Raw genomic sequence first — 18,321 nt, forward strand, 5'->3', positions numbered from 1 at the left:
CATTCCACCCCTGGCCCCTCCCAAATCTCATGTCCTCACATTTCAAAACGCAATCGTGCCTTCCCAACAGTCCTCCAAAGTCTTAATTCATTCCAGTATTAACCCAAAAGTCCAAGTGCAAAGTCTCATCTGAGACAAGGCAAGTCTTTTCCGCCTATGAGCCTGTAAAATCAAAACCAAGTTAGTTATTTCCTAGATACAATGGGGGTACAGGCATCGGGTAAATACATGCATTCCAAATGGGAGAAATTGGCCAAAACAAAGGGGCTCCAGGCCCCATGCAAGTCGAAAATCCAACAGGGCAGTTATTAAATCTTAAAGTTCCAAAATGATCTTCTTTGACTCTGTGTCTCACATCCAGGGCACACTGATGCAAGAGGTGGCAGCTTTGCATCCCATTGCCTTGCGCAGCTCCACCCCTGTGGCTTTGCAGGGTACAGCCCTGCTTCTTGCTGCTTTCATAGGCTGGTGTTGTGTGTGGCTTTTCCAGGTGCACAGTGCAAGCTATCGGTGGATCTACCATTCTGGGGTCTGGAGGATGGTGGCCCTCTTCCTACAGCTGCACTAGGCAGTGCCCCAGTGGAGACTCTGTGTGGGGGCTCTGACCCCACATTTCCCTACTGCACTGTCCTAGCAGAGGTTCTCCATGAGGACCCCACCCCTGCAGCAGACTTCTGCCTCAACGTCCAGGCCTTTCCATACATCCTCTGAAATCTAGGTGGAGGTTCTCAAACCTCAGTTCTTAACTTCTGTGCACCAGCAGGCCCAACACCATGTGGAAGCTGCTGAGGCTTGGGGCTTGCACTCTCTGAAGCAATGGCCTGAGATGTACATTGGCCCCTTTTAGCCACAGCTGGAGTGGCTAGGACTCAGGGCACCAAGTCCCAAGGCTGCACACAGCAGGGGGGCCCTGAACCTGGCCCAGGAAACCATTTTTCCCTCCTAGGCCTTTGGACCTGTGATGGGAGGGACTGCCATGAAGTTCTCTGACATGTCCTGGAGACATTTTCCTCATTGTCTTGATGACTAACATTTGGCTCCTTGTTACTTTTGCAAATTTCTGTAGCCAGCTTGAATTTCTCCCCAGAAAATGGGGTTTTTCTATCACATCATTAGGCTGCAAATTTTCCAAACTTTTATGCCCTGCTTCCTCTTGAACACTTTGCTGTTTAGAAATTTCTTTCACCAGATACCTTAAATCATCTCTCTCAAGTTCAAAATTCCATAGATCTCTAGGGGAGGGGCAAAATGCCACCAGTCTCTTTGCTGAAGCATGGCAAGAGTCACCTTTGCTCCAGTTCCCATGAAGTTTTTCATCTCCATCTGAGACCACCTCAGCATGGATTTCACTGTCCATATCACTGTCAGCATTTTGGCCCAAACCATCCAACAAGTCTCTAGGAAGTTTGAAACTTTCCTACATATTCCTGTCTTCTGGGCCCTCCAGATAGCAGGCTTCAGAGAGAATAGATTGTAAATATTTCCTATCAGATTTAAAGAAGCTTTTCTTCCTTCTGAGAACTGCAACAAGACAAGAATGCCCACTCTTACCACTTCTCTTCAACATAGTACTGGAAGTCCTAGCCAGAGCAATCAGACAAGAGAAAGAAATAAAGGGCATCCAAATCGGTAAAGAGGAAGTCAAACGGTTGCTGTTTGCTGATGTTATGATTGTATACCTATAAAACCATAAAGACTCCTTCAAAAAGCTCCTAGAACTGATAAAAGAATTCAGCAAATTTCCAGATACAAAATTAATGTACACAAATCAGTAGCTCTCCTATACACCAACAGCAACCAAGCTGAGAATCAAATCAAGAATTCAACCCCTTTTACAATAGCTGCAAAACAAAACAAAACAAAACAAAACAAAAACAAAAACAACTTAGGAATATACCTAACCAAGGAGGTGGAAGACCTCTACAAGGAAAACTACAAAACAATGCTGAAAGAAATCATAGACCACACATGCAAATGGAAATGCATCCCATGTTTGTGGATGGCTAGACTCAATATTGTGAAAATGACCATACTGCCAAAAACAATCTACAAATGCAATACAATTCCCATCAAAATACCACTATAATTCTTCACAGAACTAGAAAAAACAATTCTAAAATTCATATGGAAACAAAAAAGAGCCCACATAGTCAAATCAAGACTAAGCAAAAAGAACAAATCTGGAGGCATCAGATTACATGATTTCAAACTATACTATAAGGCCATAGTCACCAAAACAGCATGGTACTGGTATAAAAATAGACACATAGACCAGAAATAAACCCAAATACTTACAGCCAACTGATCTTTGACAAAGCAAACAAAAACATAAGGTGGGGAAAGGACACCCTATTCAACAGTGGTGCTGGGATAATTGGCAAAACACATGTAGGAGAATGAAACTGGATCTCTCACCTTATACAAAAACCAACTCAAGATGGATCAAAGACTTAAATCTAAGACCTGAAACTAAAAAATTCTACAAGATAACATCAGACAGACCCTTCTAGACGCTGGCTTAGGCAAGAGTTTCATGACCAAGAACCTAAAAGCAAATAAACGATAAAAACAAAGATAAATAGCTGGGACTTAAATTAAAGAGCTTTTTGCATGGCAAAAGGAACAATGAGCAGAGTAAACAGTCAACCCACAGAGTGGGATAAAATCTTCCCAATCTATTCATCTGACAAAGAATAGTATCTAGAATCTACAATGAATGCAAACAAATTAGCAAGAAAAAAACAATCTCATCAAAAAGTGGGCTAAGGACGTGAATAGACAAATCTCAAAAGAAGATATACAAATGGCCAACAAACATATGAAAAAATGTTCATCATCACTAATGATCAGGGAAATGCAAATCAAAACCACAATGCAATAGCACCTTACTCCTGCAAGAATGGCCATAATAAAAAAATCAAAAAATCAAAAAATAATAGATGTTGGCATGGATGTGGTGAACAGGGAACCCTTCTACACAGCTGGTGGGAATGTAAACTAGTACAACCACTATGGAAAACGGTGTGGAAAGTCCTTAAAGAACTAAAAGTAGAACTACTATTTGATCTAGCAATCCCACTACTGGGTGTCTACCCAGAGGAAAAAAAGTCATTATATGAAAAAGATACTTCACATGCATGTTTATAGCAACACAGTTCTCAATTGCAAAAATGTGAAACCAACCCAAATGTCCATCAATCAATGAGTGGATAAAGAAACTGTGGTGTATATATATGATGGAAAGCTACTCAGCCATCAGCCATAAAAAAGAAATGAATTGACGGTATTTGCAGTATTTGCAGCAATATGGATAAGATTGGAGGCTATATTCTTTTTTTTTTTTTTTTTTTTTTTTTTTTGAGACAGAGTCTTGCTCTGTCACCCAGGCTGGAGTGCAGTGGCGCGATCTCGGCTCACTGAAAGCTCTGCTGAATGGAGGCTATATTCTAAGTGAAGTAACTCAGAAATGGAAAACCAAACATTGTATGTTCTCACTCATAAGTAAGAGCTAAGCTATGAGGATGCAAACGCCTAAGAATGACACAATGGACTTTGGGGACTCAGGAGGAAAGGGTTCTAAGGGGGTGAGGGACAAAAGACTACAAATTGGGTGCAGTGTATACTGCTTAGGTGATGGGTGCACCAAAGTCTCACAAATCACCACTAAAGAACTTACTCGTGTAACCAAACACCACCTGTTCCCCAGTTACCTATGGAAATAAAACATTTAAAAAAACTATAGTCCAATATCACAACCAAGATACTGGCATTGATAGATCACTTCCATGTGAAGTGATCTATCAACAAGGGTCCCTCATGTTTTGCTTTCATAGGCACACTCATTTCCCTTTTGCTCCCACCCTCTCCTTAACCCATAACGACCACTCATCTATTCTCCATTTTTGTAATTTTGTTATTTCAAGAATATTATATAAATGGAATAATATAGTATGTAATCTTTGGGGCTTATCTTTTTACATTCAGCATGATTCTCTGGACATTCATCCAGGTTGTTGCATTTATCAATCGTTCATTCCTTTTTTACCGCTGAATAGTATTCCATAGTGTGGATGTATCAGAGTTTGTTTAACCATTTGCTCAATGAATGAATATATTAATACTTTGTTTCCAGTTTTTGCTGTTATGAATAAAGCTACTAGAAATGTCAAAAAAAAGAATATTTTCTATCTGTGATTTCAAAAGGGGGTAGGATATAATGAGGCATGCCCGACCACCACTTCCCATCATAGCCTGAAATAGCTTTTCAGGTTAGCTTTGGAATGTTCTTGACCAAGAGGAGGGGGGTCTGTTCAGGTGGTTTGGGGGATGGGGGGCTTAGAATTTTATTTTTGGTTTACATACTCTAAAAAAACTAGTCTAGAAACGGACTGCACCAAAGTTAACCTTTGTTTTTCTTCTGTTTCTATAGTGTAAACCAAAAATAAAATTCGAAGTTGCCCCAGTCATCTGAACAGACTCTTTCCTCGGAGCCAAGGGCACTCCAAAGCTAACCTGAAAAAGTAGCTCAAGCCATGATGGGAAGTGGGTGTCAGACATGACTCATTATGCCCTCCTCCCTTTTGGAATTCAGGAAAAGCCAACCAGCATTTAACATCAACAGAGACCTTAAGGCTGAGAAGAAACATTTACAATCTATTCTCTCTACAGCCTGCTACATGGAGGCTTCATCAGCATGATAAAACTTTGGTCTCCACAACCCCTTATTATAACCCAGACATTTTTTTCTATTGATTCCAGGCCTTCAGATAATAACTCTTTCAACCAACTGCCAATCAGAAAACCTTTAAACCTACCTAAGACCTGGAAGCCCTGATCCACCTCCCCACTCAAGTTGTCCCACCTTTCCAGTTAAAACCAATGTACATCTTACATGTATTGATTGATGCCTTATGTCTCCCTAAAACGTATAAAAGCAAACTGCACCATGACCACCTTGGGCACATGTCCTCAGGAGCTCCTGAGGCTGTGTCATGGATGTGTCCTTAACCTTGGCACAATAAACTTTCTAAATTGATTAAGACTGTCTCAGATACTTTAAGGTTCACAACAGAAATGTCCCTTATTAGAAATCTGATTGCTGGCCAGGTGCAGTAGCTCACATCTGTAATCCCAGCACTTTGGGAGGCTGAGGCGGGAGGATCACTTGAGCCAAGGAGTTCAAGACCAGCCTGGGTCTTGAACATAGTGAGACCCATACAAAAAAAAGAAAATTAGCTGCATGTAGTGGCACATACCTGTAGTCCCAGCTACTCAGAAGGCTGCGGTGGGATGACTGCTTGAGCCCAGGAGGGTGAGGCAGCAGTGAGCTATGATTGTGCCTCTGCACTTCAGCCTGGGTGACAGAGTGAGACCCTATCTCAAAATAAAAAGAAAAAAATCTGATTGCCTACATCACATGTAAAGGACTAGCCCATCTTTAACCCCACCTCCTGGAATGAGACATGGATGTTTAACTGAACTGATCTATTCTCAGGACAAAGATGCTCATTACAGAAGATTTTAGACCATATAGGGTAACTTCCTCATGTTGCCATAGCATCTCTTAGCATGTTAATGCACTACAATTAGTGTAGAATGAGCAATGAGGACGATCAGAGGTCACTTTTGTCACCATCTTTGTTTTGGTGGGTTTGGGCCAGCTTTTTTTTTTGAGACAGAGTCTCGCTCTGTTGCCCAGGCTGGGGTGCAGTGGCAAGATCTCGGCTCACTGCAACCTCTGCCTCTTGGGTTCAGGCAATTCTCCTGCCTCAGCCTCCTGAGTAGCTGGGATTACAGGCACACACCACCACATCTGGCCAATTTTTGTATTTTTAGTAGAGACAGGGTTTCGCCATGTTGGTCAGACTGGTCTCAAACTCCTGACATCAGACAATCCATCCTCCTTGGCCTCCCAAAGTGCTGGGATTACAGGCGTGAGCCACTGCGCCTGGCCCTTTTTATTTTTTTAAATTGAGATGGAATCTCACTCTGTTGCCCAGGCTGGAGTGCAGTGGCATGATCTTGGCTCACTGCAACCTCTGCCTCCCAGGTTCAAGCTATTCTGGTGCCTCAGCCTCCCATGTAGCTGGGATTACAGGCGTGTGCCACAACACCCAGCCAAGTTTTTGTATTTTTAGTAGAGTCGGGGTTTCATTATGTTGGCCAGGCTGGTCTCAAATTCCTGACCTCAAGTGATCCGCCCGCCTTGGCCTCCCAAAGTGCTAAGATTACAGGCATGAGCCACCGCGCCCGGCCTCAAGGGCCAGATTCTTTACTGCATCCTGTTTCATCAGCAAGGTCTTTGTAACCTGTACCTTGTTCTGACCTACTATCTCATTCTGTGACTAAGAATGTCTAGCCCCCTGGGAATGCAGCCTAGTAGGTCTCAGCATTATTTTACCCAGCCCCTATTCAAAAGGGAGTCACCCTGGTTTGAATGCCTCTGACAGTATGGGACGATATGTTTCAATTTGCACCTATTTATCCAATTTGTCTTCCCCCCCGCCTTTCTCTATCTCAATCTAACAACCTCTAACCGAAATCTCTCCAAAGCTATCAGCTTGGCTTTTTTTTTTTTTTTTTTTTTTTTCTGTCACCCAGGCTGGAGTGCAGGGACATGATCTCGGCTCACTGCAGCTTTGACCTCCCAGGCTCAAGCAGTCCTGTTGTCTCAGCCTCCTGAGTAGCTGGGCATGTGTGTGCCACCACATCTGGTCAATTTTTTCTATTTTGAAAAAGATGGGGCCGGGCTCGGTGGCTCACGCCTGTAATCCCAGCACTTTGGGAGGCCGAGGCAGGTGGATCACGAGGTCAGGAGATTGAGACCATCCTGGCTAACATGGCGAAACCCCGTCTCTACTAAAAATACAAGAAATTAGCCAGGTGTAGTGGCGGGCACCTGTAGTCCCAGCTACTCGGGAGGCTCAGGCAGGAGAATGATGTGAACCCTGGAGGCGGAGCTTGCAGTGAGCCGAGATCGCGCCACTGCACTCCAGTCTGGGTGAAAGAGCGAGACTCCTCTCAAGAAAAAAAAAAAAAAATGATGGGGTTTTGCTGTGTTGCCCAGGCTGGTCTCGAACTCCTGGGCTCAAGTGAGCCTCCCACCTCAGCCTCCCAAAGTGCTGTGATTACAGGTGCAAGCCACTGCAGCCATCCTAGCTTGGCTTTTGATATGTGAAATTTGTTTGAAGTTTCAAAGTGGGGAATTGAAGGAAATTAAAATATTTTACATCAAAATATATTTCTTTGACATATTTTGAAATGGCTGCCACTTGGTCATCTTGACAGAAGCGGCCTTGCAAAACTGCCTTAAGTGGGGAAATTTGCATCTGTAGAGAATCTCCATGAATGCTGCCATGCCCTTCCCCTCCCCCACCTTTCTATTCTTTCCCCAGATCCAAGAGCGATTGGGACTCTCACATCTTTACCATCTATTCTCTCCAAGGGAGGCTTCATCCACCTAACAAGGACACCTTTGCTAGTCAAGCTTCTTTCCCCCTCTCATAATCTGTTTTACCAGAATCTAAGCTCCTGTTGTTTCTGTAACCTCAAAATGGTATGTAAGATTCTGTAACTCATGGGGAAGCTGGGTCTTCATTCTGAAGGCTCCCGTGTATGCACATTAAATTTGTATGCCTTTTCTCCTATTAAGAAAAAGATAGCACATAGAAATAGGAAAAGATGCCCCAAGATAGAACATAACAAAGGAAAATCAGGGGCATCGGGAGTTGTGGTTACCCAGCGTGCCAGGATGGAAGCGCAGGAGGATAAGGGGGAAGCTGTGCGTTCAGCACCGCGGACAGCGACCTGCCTTCCCTGCTGCCTCAGCAGCCTTGGGAATGGATCTCAGAGGGCTGAGATTTGGAGATCTACTAGATTAACCTCACTGAAGAAGAGCCTCTTCTGGACAAAGCGCTATCCAGCCCCTTCTTATGCAGTGGTGAGGTTTTCTCTATTCAAAGGCTCAGGCCTTGATGGACATTTTCGGCTCATGAGAAGTTACTGCTTTCTGCTCTTTAAGGATATCTTGTCAAAAAACAATTGGTCATAGACGTTTGGGTACATTTTTGAGCTTTCTATTCTGTTCCATTTATTTACATGTTTATTCTTATGTCAGTTACATATTGTTTTGATTTACAGTGTTAAGGTAAGCAGCTTTATAATAAGTCTTTAAATCAGGTAGTGTGAGCCCTCAAACTTTGCTTTCTTTTTAAAAATTATTTTACCTATTCTAGGTTCTTTATTTTTATTATTTATTTATTTATTTAGAGATGGAGTCTCGCTCTGTTGCCCAGGCTAGAGTGCAGTGGCACAATCTCGGCTCACTGCAAGCTCCGACTCCCAGGTTCATGCCATTCTCCTGTCTCAGCCTCCCCAGTAGCTGGGACTACAGGCACCTGCCACCGTGCCCAGCTAATTTTTTGTATTTTTAGTCGAGACAGGGTTTCACCATGCTAGCCAGGATGGTCTTGATCTCCTGACCTGGTGATCTGCCTGCCTTGGCCTCCCAAAGTGCTGTGATTACAGGCGTGAGCCACCGCGCCCGGCCTATTTTTCTACATAAATTTGAGTCAGCTTGTCAATTTCAACAGCAGAGTCCAGTGGGATTTTGCCTGGAATTGCACTGACTCTATAGATAAATGTGAGGAGGCCAGGCACGGTGGCTCACACCTGTAATCCCAGCACTTTGGGAGGCCGAGGCACGCAGATCATGAGGTCAGGAGTTCGAGACTAGCCTGGCCAGCATGGTGAAACCCTGTCTCTACTAAAAATGATACAAAAAAAGTAGCTGGGCATGGTGGTGCATGCCCATAATCCCAGCTAGTCAGGAGGCTGAGGCAGGAGAATCGCTTGAACCTGGGAGGCAGAGGTTGCAGTGAGCCGAGATCGCGTCACTGCACTCCAGCCTGGGTGACAGAGCGAGACTGTCTCAAACAAACAAAAAAAAGTGAGAATGGGCAGAATGGGCACCCTAACAATGCTGAATCCATGAACAGGGTATAGCTCTCCATTTCTTTAAGTTTTAAAACATTTCTCTCACTAATGTTTTGTAGGTTTTGCTATACAAATCTTGTGCATATTTTCTTACATATAAGTATTTAATAGTTTTTAATGGTATTAAAAATGGTATTTTTAAAATTTCAATTCCTGATTGTTTGTTGCTAGTATGTATAAATAGGATTGTTTTTATTTGTTGGCCTTGTATCCTATGACCTTGCTAAACTCACTTATTAGTTCTAGCAGCCATTTTGCAAATTCCTAGGGATTTTCTGATAATAAAGGTTTTTCTTTAGGTTTCTATTCTGAAAAAAAGTTAAACCTATAGAAAAGTTTACTGCAATTGTGGTAGGCAGAATAACAGTCCTCCAAAGATGTCCACATTCCAGTCCTCGGAGCCTGTGAATACGTTATGTTATATGTCAAAGGTAAACTAAGGCTGTAGATGAAATTAAGGTTGCTGATCAGCTGATCTTAAAATAGGGAGATTATCTTGGATTATTGGGTGGGTCCAATGTAATCACAAAGGTCCTTAAAAGTGGAGGATGGAGGCAGAAGAAAAGTCAATGTAAGAGTGATACAGCCGAGCTCAGTGGGTCACGCCTGTAATCCCAGCACTTTGGGAGGTCAAGGCAGGTGGATCAACTGAGGTTGGGAGTTCAAGACCAGCTTGACCAACACAGAGAAACCCCGTTTCTAATAAAAATACAAAATTGGTTGGGCGTGGTGGTGCATGCCTATAATCCAGCTACTCAGGAGGCTGAGGCAGGAGAATCGCTTGAACCCGGGAGGCAGAGGTTGCAGTGAGCCGAGATTGTGCCACTGCACTCCAGCCTGGGCAACAAGAGTGAAACTTTGTCTCAAATAAACAAATAAAAAAAAAGAGTGATACGATGTGAGAAAGACTGTGTCTGCCATTTTGAAGACGGAAAGAGACCATGAACTAGGAAATGTGGGTGGCTTCTAGAAGCTAAAGAAAGCAAGGAAATAGGTTCTCCCCTGGATCCTCCAGAAAGGAATGCAGTCCTGCTGACACCTTCCTTTTGGTCTAGTGGTACCAGCATCAGATTTCTGACTTACAGAACTGAGTCTGTGGTAATTCATTATAGCAAAATAGAAAATGACTATACAATGAACATATATCATCACCTACATTCACCAGTTGTGGCTTTTCCCACATTTTCTTTCTCGCTCTCAATGTATATACATATATGTGCTTGCATTAGGGTTCTAATTGTCGTTTTATTTTTGTAAAACCATTTGAAAGTAAATGGCAGACATCATGATTCTTCACCCCCAAATACTTCCACATGTACCTCTGAGGCAAATGGACATTTTTACATAACCACAGTGCAGTTTTCAAATTTAGGAAATTTAAAATAGAATATTATCTAATCTAGAGTCTATATTCGAATATTGCAAATTATCCCATTAATGTCCATTATGGCATTTTTTTTTTTCAGACAGAGTCTCGCGCTGTCACCCAGGCTGGAGTGCAGTGGCACGATCTTGGCTCACCACCTCCGCCTCCCAGGTTCAGGCAATTCTCCTGCCTCGGCCTCCCAAGTAGCTGGAATTACAGGTGCCTACCACTATGCCCAGCTAATTTTCATATTTTTAGTAGAGACGGGGTTTCACCATGTTGGCCAGGCTGGTCTCGAACTCCTGACCTCAGATGATCCACCCGCCTCGGCCTCCCAAAGTGCTGGGATTACAGGCATGAACCATCATGGCTGGCTCACTATGGCTTTAAAGAAATGATCCCATATCGAACCCAGAATCACACGTTGTATTTAGTTGATAATAACTCGGTCTCTTTTATCTGGAACAGTCCTTTCAGCATTTTTTTCTTTTGTCTTTTGTGACACTGACATCTTTGAAGAGTATGAGTCAGTTGTTTTATAAAATGTCCCTTAGTTTTGTATTCATTCCTCATTATTAGATTCAGGATCAGGATAGGAGTTTTTCGTAGGAATACCATGTAAGTGACTCTGTGTCCTTTTCAGTGTATCACAACTGGTGGCTCATGCTGTCAGTTTGCCATGGCATTGGTAACATTTATTTTGATCACCTGGTTAAGGTGGTGTCTTAGGGTTCTCTGGAGAAACAAGACAAATACATATATATATATGCACTTACTATATATGACCCCTAGTTTCATATATGTTTATAGAAAGAGATATATTATAAGGTATTGGCTCACATGATTGTGGAGGCTGGGAATGATTTACCCTTTGCAAGCTGGAGACCCAGGAAAGCCGGTGGTATAGTGTGAAGGCCTGAGAGCAGGAGATCTGCTGCTGTAGATGTGATCCAGTTCTGATGGCCCGAGAACCAGGAGCACTGGGGGCAAGAGAAGATCGATGTTCCTATTGAAGTAGTTAGGCAGACAGCAAATTCAACTTTCCTTTACCTTTTTGTTCTATACAAGCCCTCAACAAATTAACACATTAAATGCTGCCCACTCATATGGGAAGAATAATTTGTTTTTTTTTTTTTTTTTTTTTAGATGGAGTCTGGAGTCTTGTTCTGTCACCCAGGCTGGAGTGCAGTGGTGCGATCTCGGCTCACTGCAACTTCCATCTCCCAGGTTCAAGCGATCCTCCTGCCTCAGCCTTCTGAGTAGCTGGGATTACAGGTGCACGTCACCACTCCCAGCTAATTTTGACCAGACCTCACTTACAAAACAAACTCAAAGATAAATGCAACAATTTCAAGATGGTGACCCCAGACCATTAAATTCCAAAGCGTGGGGCTCTTCTGAGCACAGAACCCTGTGTGGCTCCCCTGGTTGCGTATCCGTGAAGCAGGGCCTGCATCTATGTCCATGTCTGTACTTTCATCTATGTCTATATCTTCATGTAACCGCCACTAAGAGCAAGCTATGCTGTTTCCAACACTATGGAGGGTAGGTACCCTTGAGTCTGCTCCCAGTCAACCCTCTTTCCAATGTCCCAGGTTAAGACTATTCTCACCTCTATCACTATAAATCAGTTTTGCTTGGTTTTGACTGTATATAAATAGAATCATATGACATACCATTTTTTTGTGCTTGACTTATTTTGTTCATCATTTTGACTGTGACATTCTTCTCAGTTACATTCCTTTTTTAAAAAAATTACTGTGAGTATTCCATTGTATGAATATATCACAATTTATCTATTCTACTGTTGGGTATGTGGGTTGTTTCCCATTTTTGTCTAACATGCTCAAATCAATTTCTCATTTGACCTATGGTAATACTTTCATGCTATACCCTGTGTCCTTCTGACCTATTCCCAACATTTTTGAACTTGCAGGAGTTCAAGACTCAACAAGACGTTTTAGGCTCATCTTGTACTTTCCTTGCCCTGGAGTTGGCTTTTTCTCCAAGAAACCCCAGGTTCATTTGGTGAGGGAAGTATATAGCAAAGATCTGGGCAGTGGGTATGCCTACTATTATTGAGATATCATTGCCTAAAGGCTTTTCCAGCAAATATAAGAAATAGGAATTTAAAAATATCATAAACTCATGTCAATACCTCCATTTCCAATCCAATACCATAGAGTTCTTCCCTGCCTTCTCGCATTCCCCACTTACATCTTCCTTCTCTCACAGTGAGAACCGTCACCTGAAACATCAGGATATTCATTCATTCACTCAATCCCTCTAGCTTTTGGCTAGATGCCCTTTTGCCATTGGCCTAACTATTCTGAATAAAGGCTGGGTGCTTGGAATGTTCTCTTTCTTTTTTGGAAAGACATCCACAAGCTTCCCAAGTCAGGATTAATTGCTGTTTCCTCTCTGTCTGCTGTGTACACATGGCCTATGCCTCTCAGCCCATGTGTATGTCTTTGTTGTCAGAATGCACGTGTCTCACTCTACAGTAAGAAGGAGAGAGTAGGAATATGTCCCGTCCATCCACTCTGCTCCAGATTCTTGTTGGTGTAAACTCCTTCCATCCTCCTGACTACACTACTTAGAGGGAGGAATCATTCTTTTCCTTTACACAGCTGATGATGATCGGCTGCAGAGCATGAGAGCAGGCTGTGTTGTTTTCATCTTTGTGCTTCCCCAGGCATGTTAGTAGGTGCTTCATATATGTCTGTTGAGTGCATGACTGGCAAGGGGTTGCACTGAGATCTCTAGAACTCGGTTGCTCTCAAATTATAGTTTGTACAAGAAGTGCCTTACTAAATGTATATTTTTGTAATTTTTCTCCATAGATCTGGGGTCCTGGAGTTTGCAACCCAACACTCCCCTCCCCTACTCATGGGATATTAAGAAGCACTTTTTGGCCAGGCGAGGTGGCTCACACCTGTAATCCCAGCACTTTGGGAGGCCAAGGTGGGCAGATCATGAGGTCAGGAGATTGAGACCATCCTGGCTAACATGGTGAAACCCCGTCTCTACTAAAACAAAAAAAATTACAAAAAATTAGCCAGGCATGGTGGCAGGTGCCTGTAGTTCCAGCTACTTGGGAGGCTGAGCCAGGAGAATGGCGTGAACCCGGGAGGTGGAGCTTGCAGTGAGCTGAGATCGCGCCCCTGCACTCCAGCCTGGGCGACAGAGCGAGACTCCATCTCAAAAAAAAAAAAAAAAGCACCTTTTTTTTTTTTTTTTTGGCTGGACAAGGTGGCCCATACCTTTTTTTTTTTTTTTAGAAGATCTCGTCCTGTTGGCCAGACTGGACAGACTGGAGTGCAGTGGTGCAAGCTCATAGCTCACTGCTATTTTTTTTTTTTTTTGTATGTTTGTAGAGATGCGGTTTCACCGTTTACCCAGGTTGGTCTCGAACTCTTGACCTCAGGAGATCCGCCAGTGCTCGACCTCTCAAAGTGCTGGGATTACAGGCGTGATCCACCGCACCTGGCGAAGACGCATATTTTTAATAGCACCTAACATTTACCTGAAATTATCTTGGTTATTTACCAATGTAAGCTCCAACAGGGCCAGGCTTCTGCTTGCTTCTACCCTGACGCGTGTCGGGGGCCTGGCCCAGTGCCTGGCACAGATCAGGAGCGCGCTAAGCACGTGTTGAATAGATGACTACCTTTCAGGGCCTTCCAGCCAGGGTATCTCATGCGTCTGTGTTGAGCGCTTGCTGAGTGACAGAAGCCATGAGCGGAATGAACGCACGCACGACTGAGGAGGATGCGAACCGCGGGCCAGGGTCTCTGTCAGCCCCGGGAGCGGATGGGTGACCGCGGCCGGGGGCGGAGCGGGGAGGACGCGGCTCCGCGGCGCCATGACGTCAGGCCCGTGCAGCGCCGCGGCCGCGTGCCGGGGGCGCCATGACGTCATACCCGCGGATCCTCCGCCGCGCGCCGGGCGGCGCCATGACGTCACGCCTGCGGAGCTGCCGCCGCGCGCCGGTGGGGCGCGAGCGTGTGCGGGGCGCGGGCGCGGGCGCGGGCGCGTGCGGGCTGCGAGCCGGGAGGCGGCGGCGACGGCGGCGGCATGGCGGAGAGCGAGGCCGAGACCCCCAGCACCCCAGGGGAGTTCGAGAGCAAGTACTTCGAGTTCCATGGCGTGCGGCTGCCGCCCTTCTGCCGCGGGAAGATGGAGGAGATCGCCAACTTCCCGGTGCGGCCCAGCGACGTGTGGATCGTCACCTACCCCAAGTCCGGTGAGCCCCGCGGCGACCGCGCCCGCCACGCCATGCCCCGGCCCTGCAGCGCGTCCGCGTAGACGCCGCGCCCGCGCCCGGGGTTTCTGCCAGGCCGGGTGGTCGCCCTCGCCGCCGCCCCCGCCCTGCCCACCGCTCTCCCGATGTTCGGATCCCTGCGGGGCGGGGTGGGGTGGGGTGGGGGTAGGAAGGGGCTTGGGTCTCACCTGGGGAAACCAAGGTCAGAGACCTTCGGGAGCGGCCCGTTCCGTGGAGATGGAGCCTATTTGGCCGGCGCTGCAGGAGGATGGGCCCAGGGCCGCCACCCATCCCTGCTTCTCCCTTTACCTGGCTGGCTGTGTGACCTTGGACAGGTCACTCAACCTGTCTGTTCCTGAATCCTGCCCAACCTTTGATGAGTGCAAAGTCCTGGTGTTCACCTGGGAAGGGAGATAACATGGGCGTCAGGGCTTTCAACGTGGAAACGTAACGTCCCTCCTTTCCAGCGTGGGCTCCGGGTGGGGGATGGGACCATCCCCCGCCTGGAGTGCCTTGCTTGTACATTCTCTTGTTTCAGGGCTGCCTCCGTCACCGAGGCAGGACCTGGGGCATTCACATTTCCCAGCATTAACTGACGTCACATTCACAATAACAGCTGTGAGCTAGTGGTGGTCATTCCCACTTTACAGTCTAGGCAGAGGCTCAGAGAGGGGAAGAGGCTGGTCCAAGGTCACTCAGCTGGTGAGTGGCTGACCTGGGAATTAAAGCTAGGCTGGTCTGTTTCCAGACCTGAGGTAGGAGATTGTATAGTACCCCATCTGAGGTTTGTAGGGAAAGAAGGTAGCAGCTTTCCTGTTCTCTAAACATGCCCTAGGGGTTCCCTTGTTGCCACTGTATTTGAGGCAGACACAGCGTGGTTTAGGTGTCTGGCTCTAAGGTCATGCCGGACCAGCAGTCGGGCAGTTTCAGGAAAAGCTGTAGGCTTGGCTGTTGTAGCTGTATGGAGTTCCAGTCACCTGAGGGCAGGTCCCTGACATTCTTCTGAGGAAGATTGGAGTAGGGGCTCTCAGTGGAGAGTGTTGGTGGGAGAACAGAGCGTTCGATGGGCTGCTCTCTTGAGCACATGCCAGTTGCCGCATGGGGTGGGACCTAGAATGCTTTAGGAATGGCTAGCATGTCGTTGGCTTCTGTGGCCACTCATTAAGTCCTGCGGGCCAAGTGCTCTACCACTGTTAATCTGCGAGGGATTCTTACACCTTTTTTTCAGAGGCTCAGAGAAGGCACAAATTGTTCGGAGTCACACCGTTGCTGAGGGACAGAGGTCAGGTCTAGCTAGGTCTCCTGGTCCACAGCCGGCCTCTCCCCTGCCTTACGGGTGCCCCGTTGCCCTTGGAAAACCATGAGGGCCCAAGAAGGAGGGGGACCCAGCCTTCTTTCTAGTAGGCTTTAAAATGCTGGAAGTCTCAGCCACTTAGGGATTTTGAGGTTTGTGTCACTTCTCTGAGGCCCCTCCAAGTGGACTTCAGGTAGCCCAGTTCATATTTTCTTTTCCTTTCCTTCCATCTGCTACTGGGGATGGATTTGTAGCAGGCATCAGTGCTTACACATTAAGAACCTGGCTTCGGAGTTGGAAGTCCTGGGTTTGAATGCAGTTGCTGCTTACCAGCAGAGTGACCCTGGGCAGATCACAGAATCCCATTGAGCTGTGGTCTCTGCGGAGGGAGAAGAGACCACCTCGGCCCACTGATGTGTGGCTGTGAGGATGAGCAAAATGGCGGGTGAGAGCGCTTAGCCCAGGTCCAGACACATACCGGAAAGGCTCGTGGTTAATGCTGACTTTTAAGCCCTGAACACCTGTTGTGCCCAGATGCTTTGCTAGGGGCTGGGGAGGCCGAGAGAGGCCCCATCTGGTGCCTGTCCTTAGTGAGCTCTCAGTCTGATAGGGGAGACATGGTTGGTGCTGGGGTTGGGGCAAGTAGCCAGGACTAACAGCTGCCCCCTTCACCTGCCATGGCAGGGAACCCAGTGCCCAGGTCCAGGAGATCCTAACGAACTTGCAGGTGGTCAGAGCCGGAAGGGCCTGGTCCCTCTTCAGCCCCTTCCCACCCTCTGCTGATGGAGAAACTGGGGTTCACAGGGATGGTGGGGGCTTTCTGGTGGCTAAGGCAATGATAGATCCTGGCCTTCGCTTCCTGTCCGGTATTTTTTCCCACAACCCCGTGCTGCTTGCTCGGATTCTTTTTGTGCTTGTGACATTCTAGTTTAGATGGCGGGTTAGGACTGTGCTCTCCAGCGTAGGAGCCTCTGCCCACAGGCGGCTGCTTACATCTAATGAGTTAAAATGAAGTAAAAGTGGAAATTCAGTTCCTCAGTAGCATCACCATGTTTCAGCTGCTCAGTAGCCACATGTGGCTAGCGGCTGCCGTATTGGGTGGCACAGATATGGAGTGTTCCCATCACAGCTGAAAGTTCTGCTGGACAGCGCCAGGTAAAACCGTGATCCAGACGGTAGAAGCCCATTGTGTCTTCTGAGAAGGACCTTTTTGTTGATCACTGACTTTGTTCCTATTCATTCTTACAGCGTATTTGGTCCTGGGACAGTGGTTGTATTAAATCCGATTGTGTATGTGAAAACATTTTGTCCCTGTGTGTTGTTGGTTTGATGCAATCACTGCCACTGGTTTTGTCAACAGGTTGATTTGAATCGGGTGCTCGTCCCCGAGGGGGCACAGCCCCAAAGTCATGGAGCTTGGGCTTTGAAATACGGTCCTTGGCTCAGCCAGAGCACCCACTGCCCTGATTTTATTCCCCCCCTGGTTCCAGCCAGTCCTGAAGTGTGTGCGCATTCTCACTGATGCAGACAGAAGCTTCTGGGCCCGGGTATGGGTGAGCCACCTGGTTTCTTTGAACCTCAGGTTGCTCATTAAAAATGAGAGGATTTGACCAGATTGATTCATTTAAGCCTTAAATTTTCAGACAACTCAGGGGTTGAAGCTGAGGGGAGACTCATGGTGTGCAGGTCCCAGGCTAGATGGATGTCCTAGTTTTCTTGGTGTGTGTGTCACTGTGCCTGGGAGAGACAGGTTTCAGAAGGGCTGGGCATGAGGTGATGGTGACCTTGTGGCACTTGCAGTGACATGGGGAAAGCCAGAATCCTAACGCTGAAAAGTTAACTGACAAGCCGGGGTGGCTGTTCTCAGGGTCAGGTAAATATCCTGGGAATGAGGGTTCTGAAGAGGAGGATCTTGGGAGACTGCATGGAGGAGGAGGCAGGTTGGTTGGATTACCCATTACAGATGCTGTTTCGCCCTCTACCCACTTTGATCCTCAGGATGGCCCTGTGCTCTTGTGATCATTTCCTTTTTATAGACATGAAAATGAGGGCCCCGGGAGGGCAAAGGACTGGGGTAGTATCAGCACCGAGTGTAGACCCTGGAGAGAAACCACCCACAGGAAGGGGTAAGAGAGGCATTGGGGTGGGAGCTAGCACCTGCTAGCGCTTCCTGGGTTACCAGTTTGTTCTGAGATCAGGGAGCATGCAGAACCCTTTGAGCTTTACCACACAGGGTAACAAAGCGTTTCACAGCAGTGTGGTGAGTTACCTGCATCCTATGAGGGAATGCAGAGGCCTGAAGAATGGAACATGTGGTTTTGTACCAGAAGAACCTAGAAGTTCCTCTTTCCCCCATCCTTCTCCTCTTGCTCCCTCATCCCTTCCCCTTTGTCTTCCGGCTGT

The 18,321-nt window shown here is 46.5% G+C and overlaps 1 protein-coding gene across 1 annotated transcript in view; it reads left to right on the forward strand.

The window, feature by feature from the left end:
• Positions 1-14,327: 14,327 nt before the first annotated feature.
• Positions 14,328-18,321, forward strand: part of SULT4A1 (sulfotransferase family 4A member 1) — a 37,915-nt gene continuing 33,921 nt past the window's right edge. Inside the window, exon 1 of the mRNA XM_003281405.3 lies at positions 14,328-14,606. Coding sequence (XP_003281453.1) covers positions 14,438-14,606 — 169 coding nt within the window. The 5' untranslated portion in view covers positions 14,328-14,437. The remainder of the gene's footprint in view (positions 14,607-18,321) is intronic.

The sequence above is a fragment of the Nomascus leucogenys genome, chromosome 7b (assembly GCF_006542625.1).
Source record: "Nomascus leucogenys isolate Asia chromosome 7b, Asia_NLE_v1, whole genome shotgun sequence".
Lineage (NCBI taxonomy): Eukaryota > Metazoa > Chordata > Mammalia > Primates > Hylobatidae > Nomascus > Nomascus leucogenys.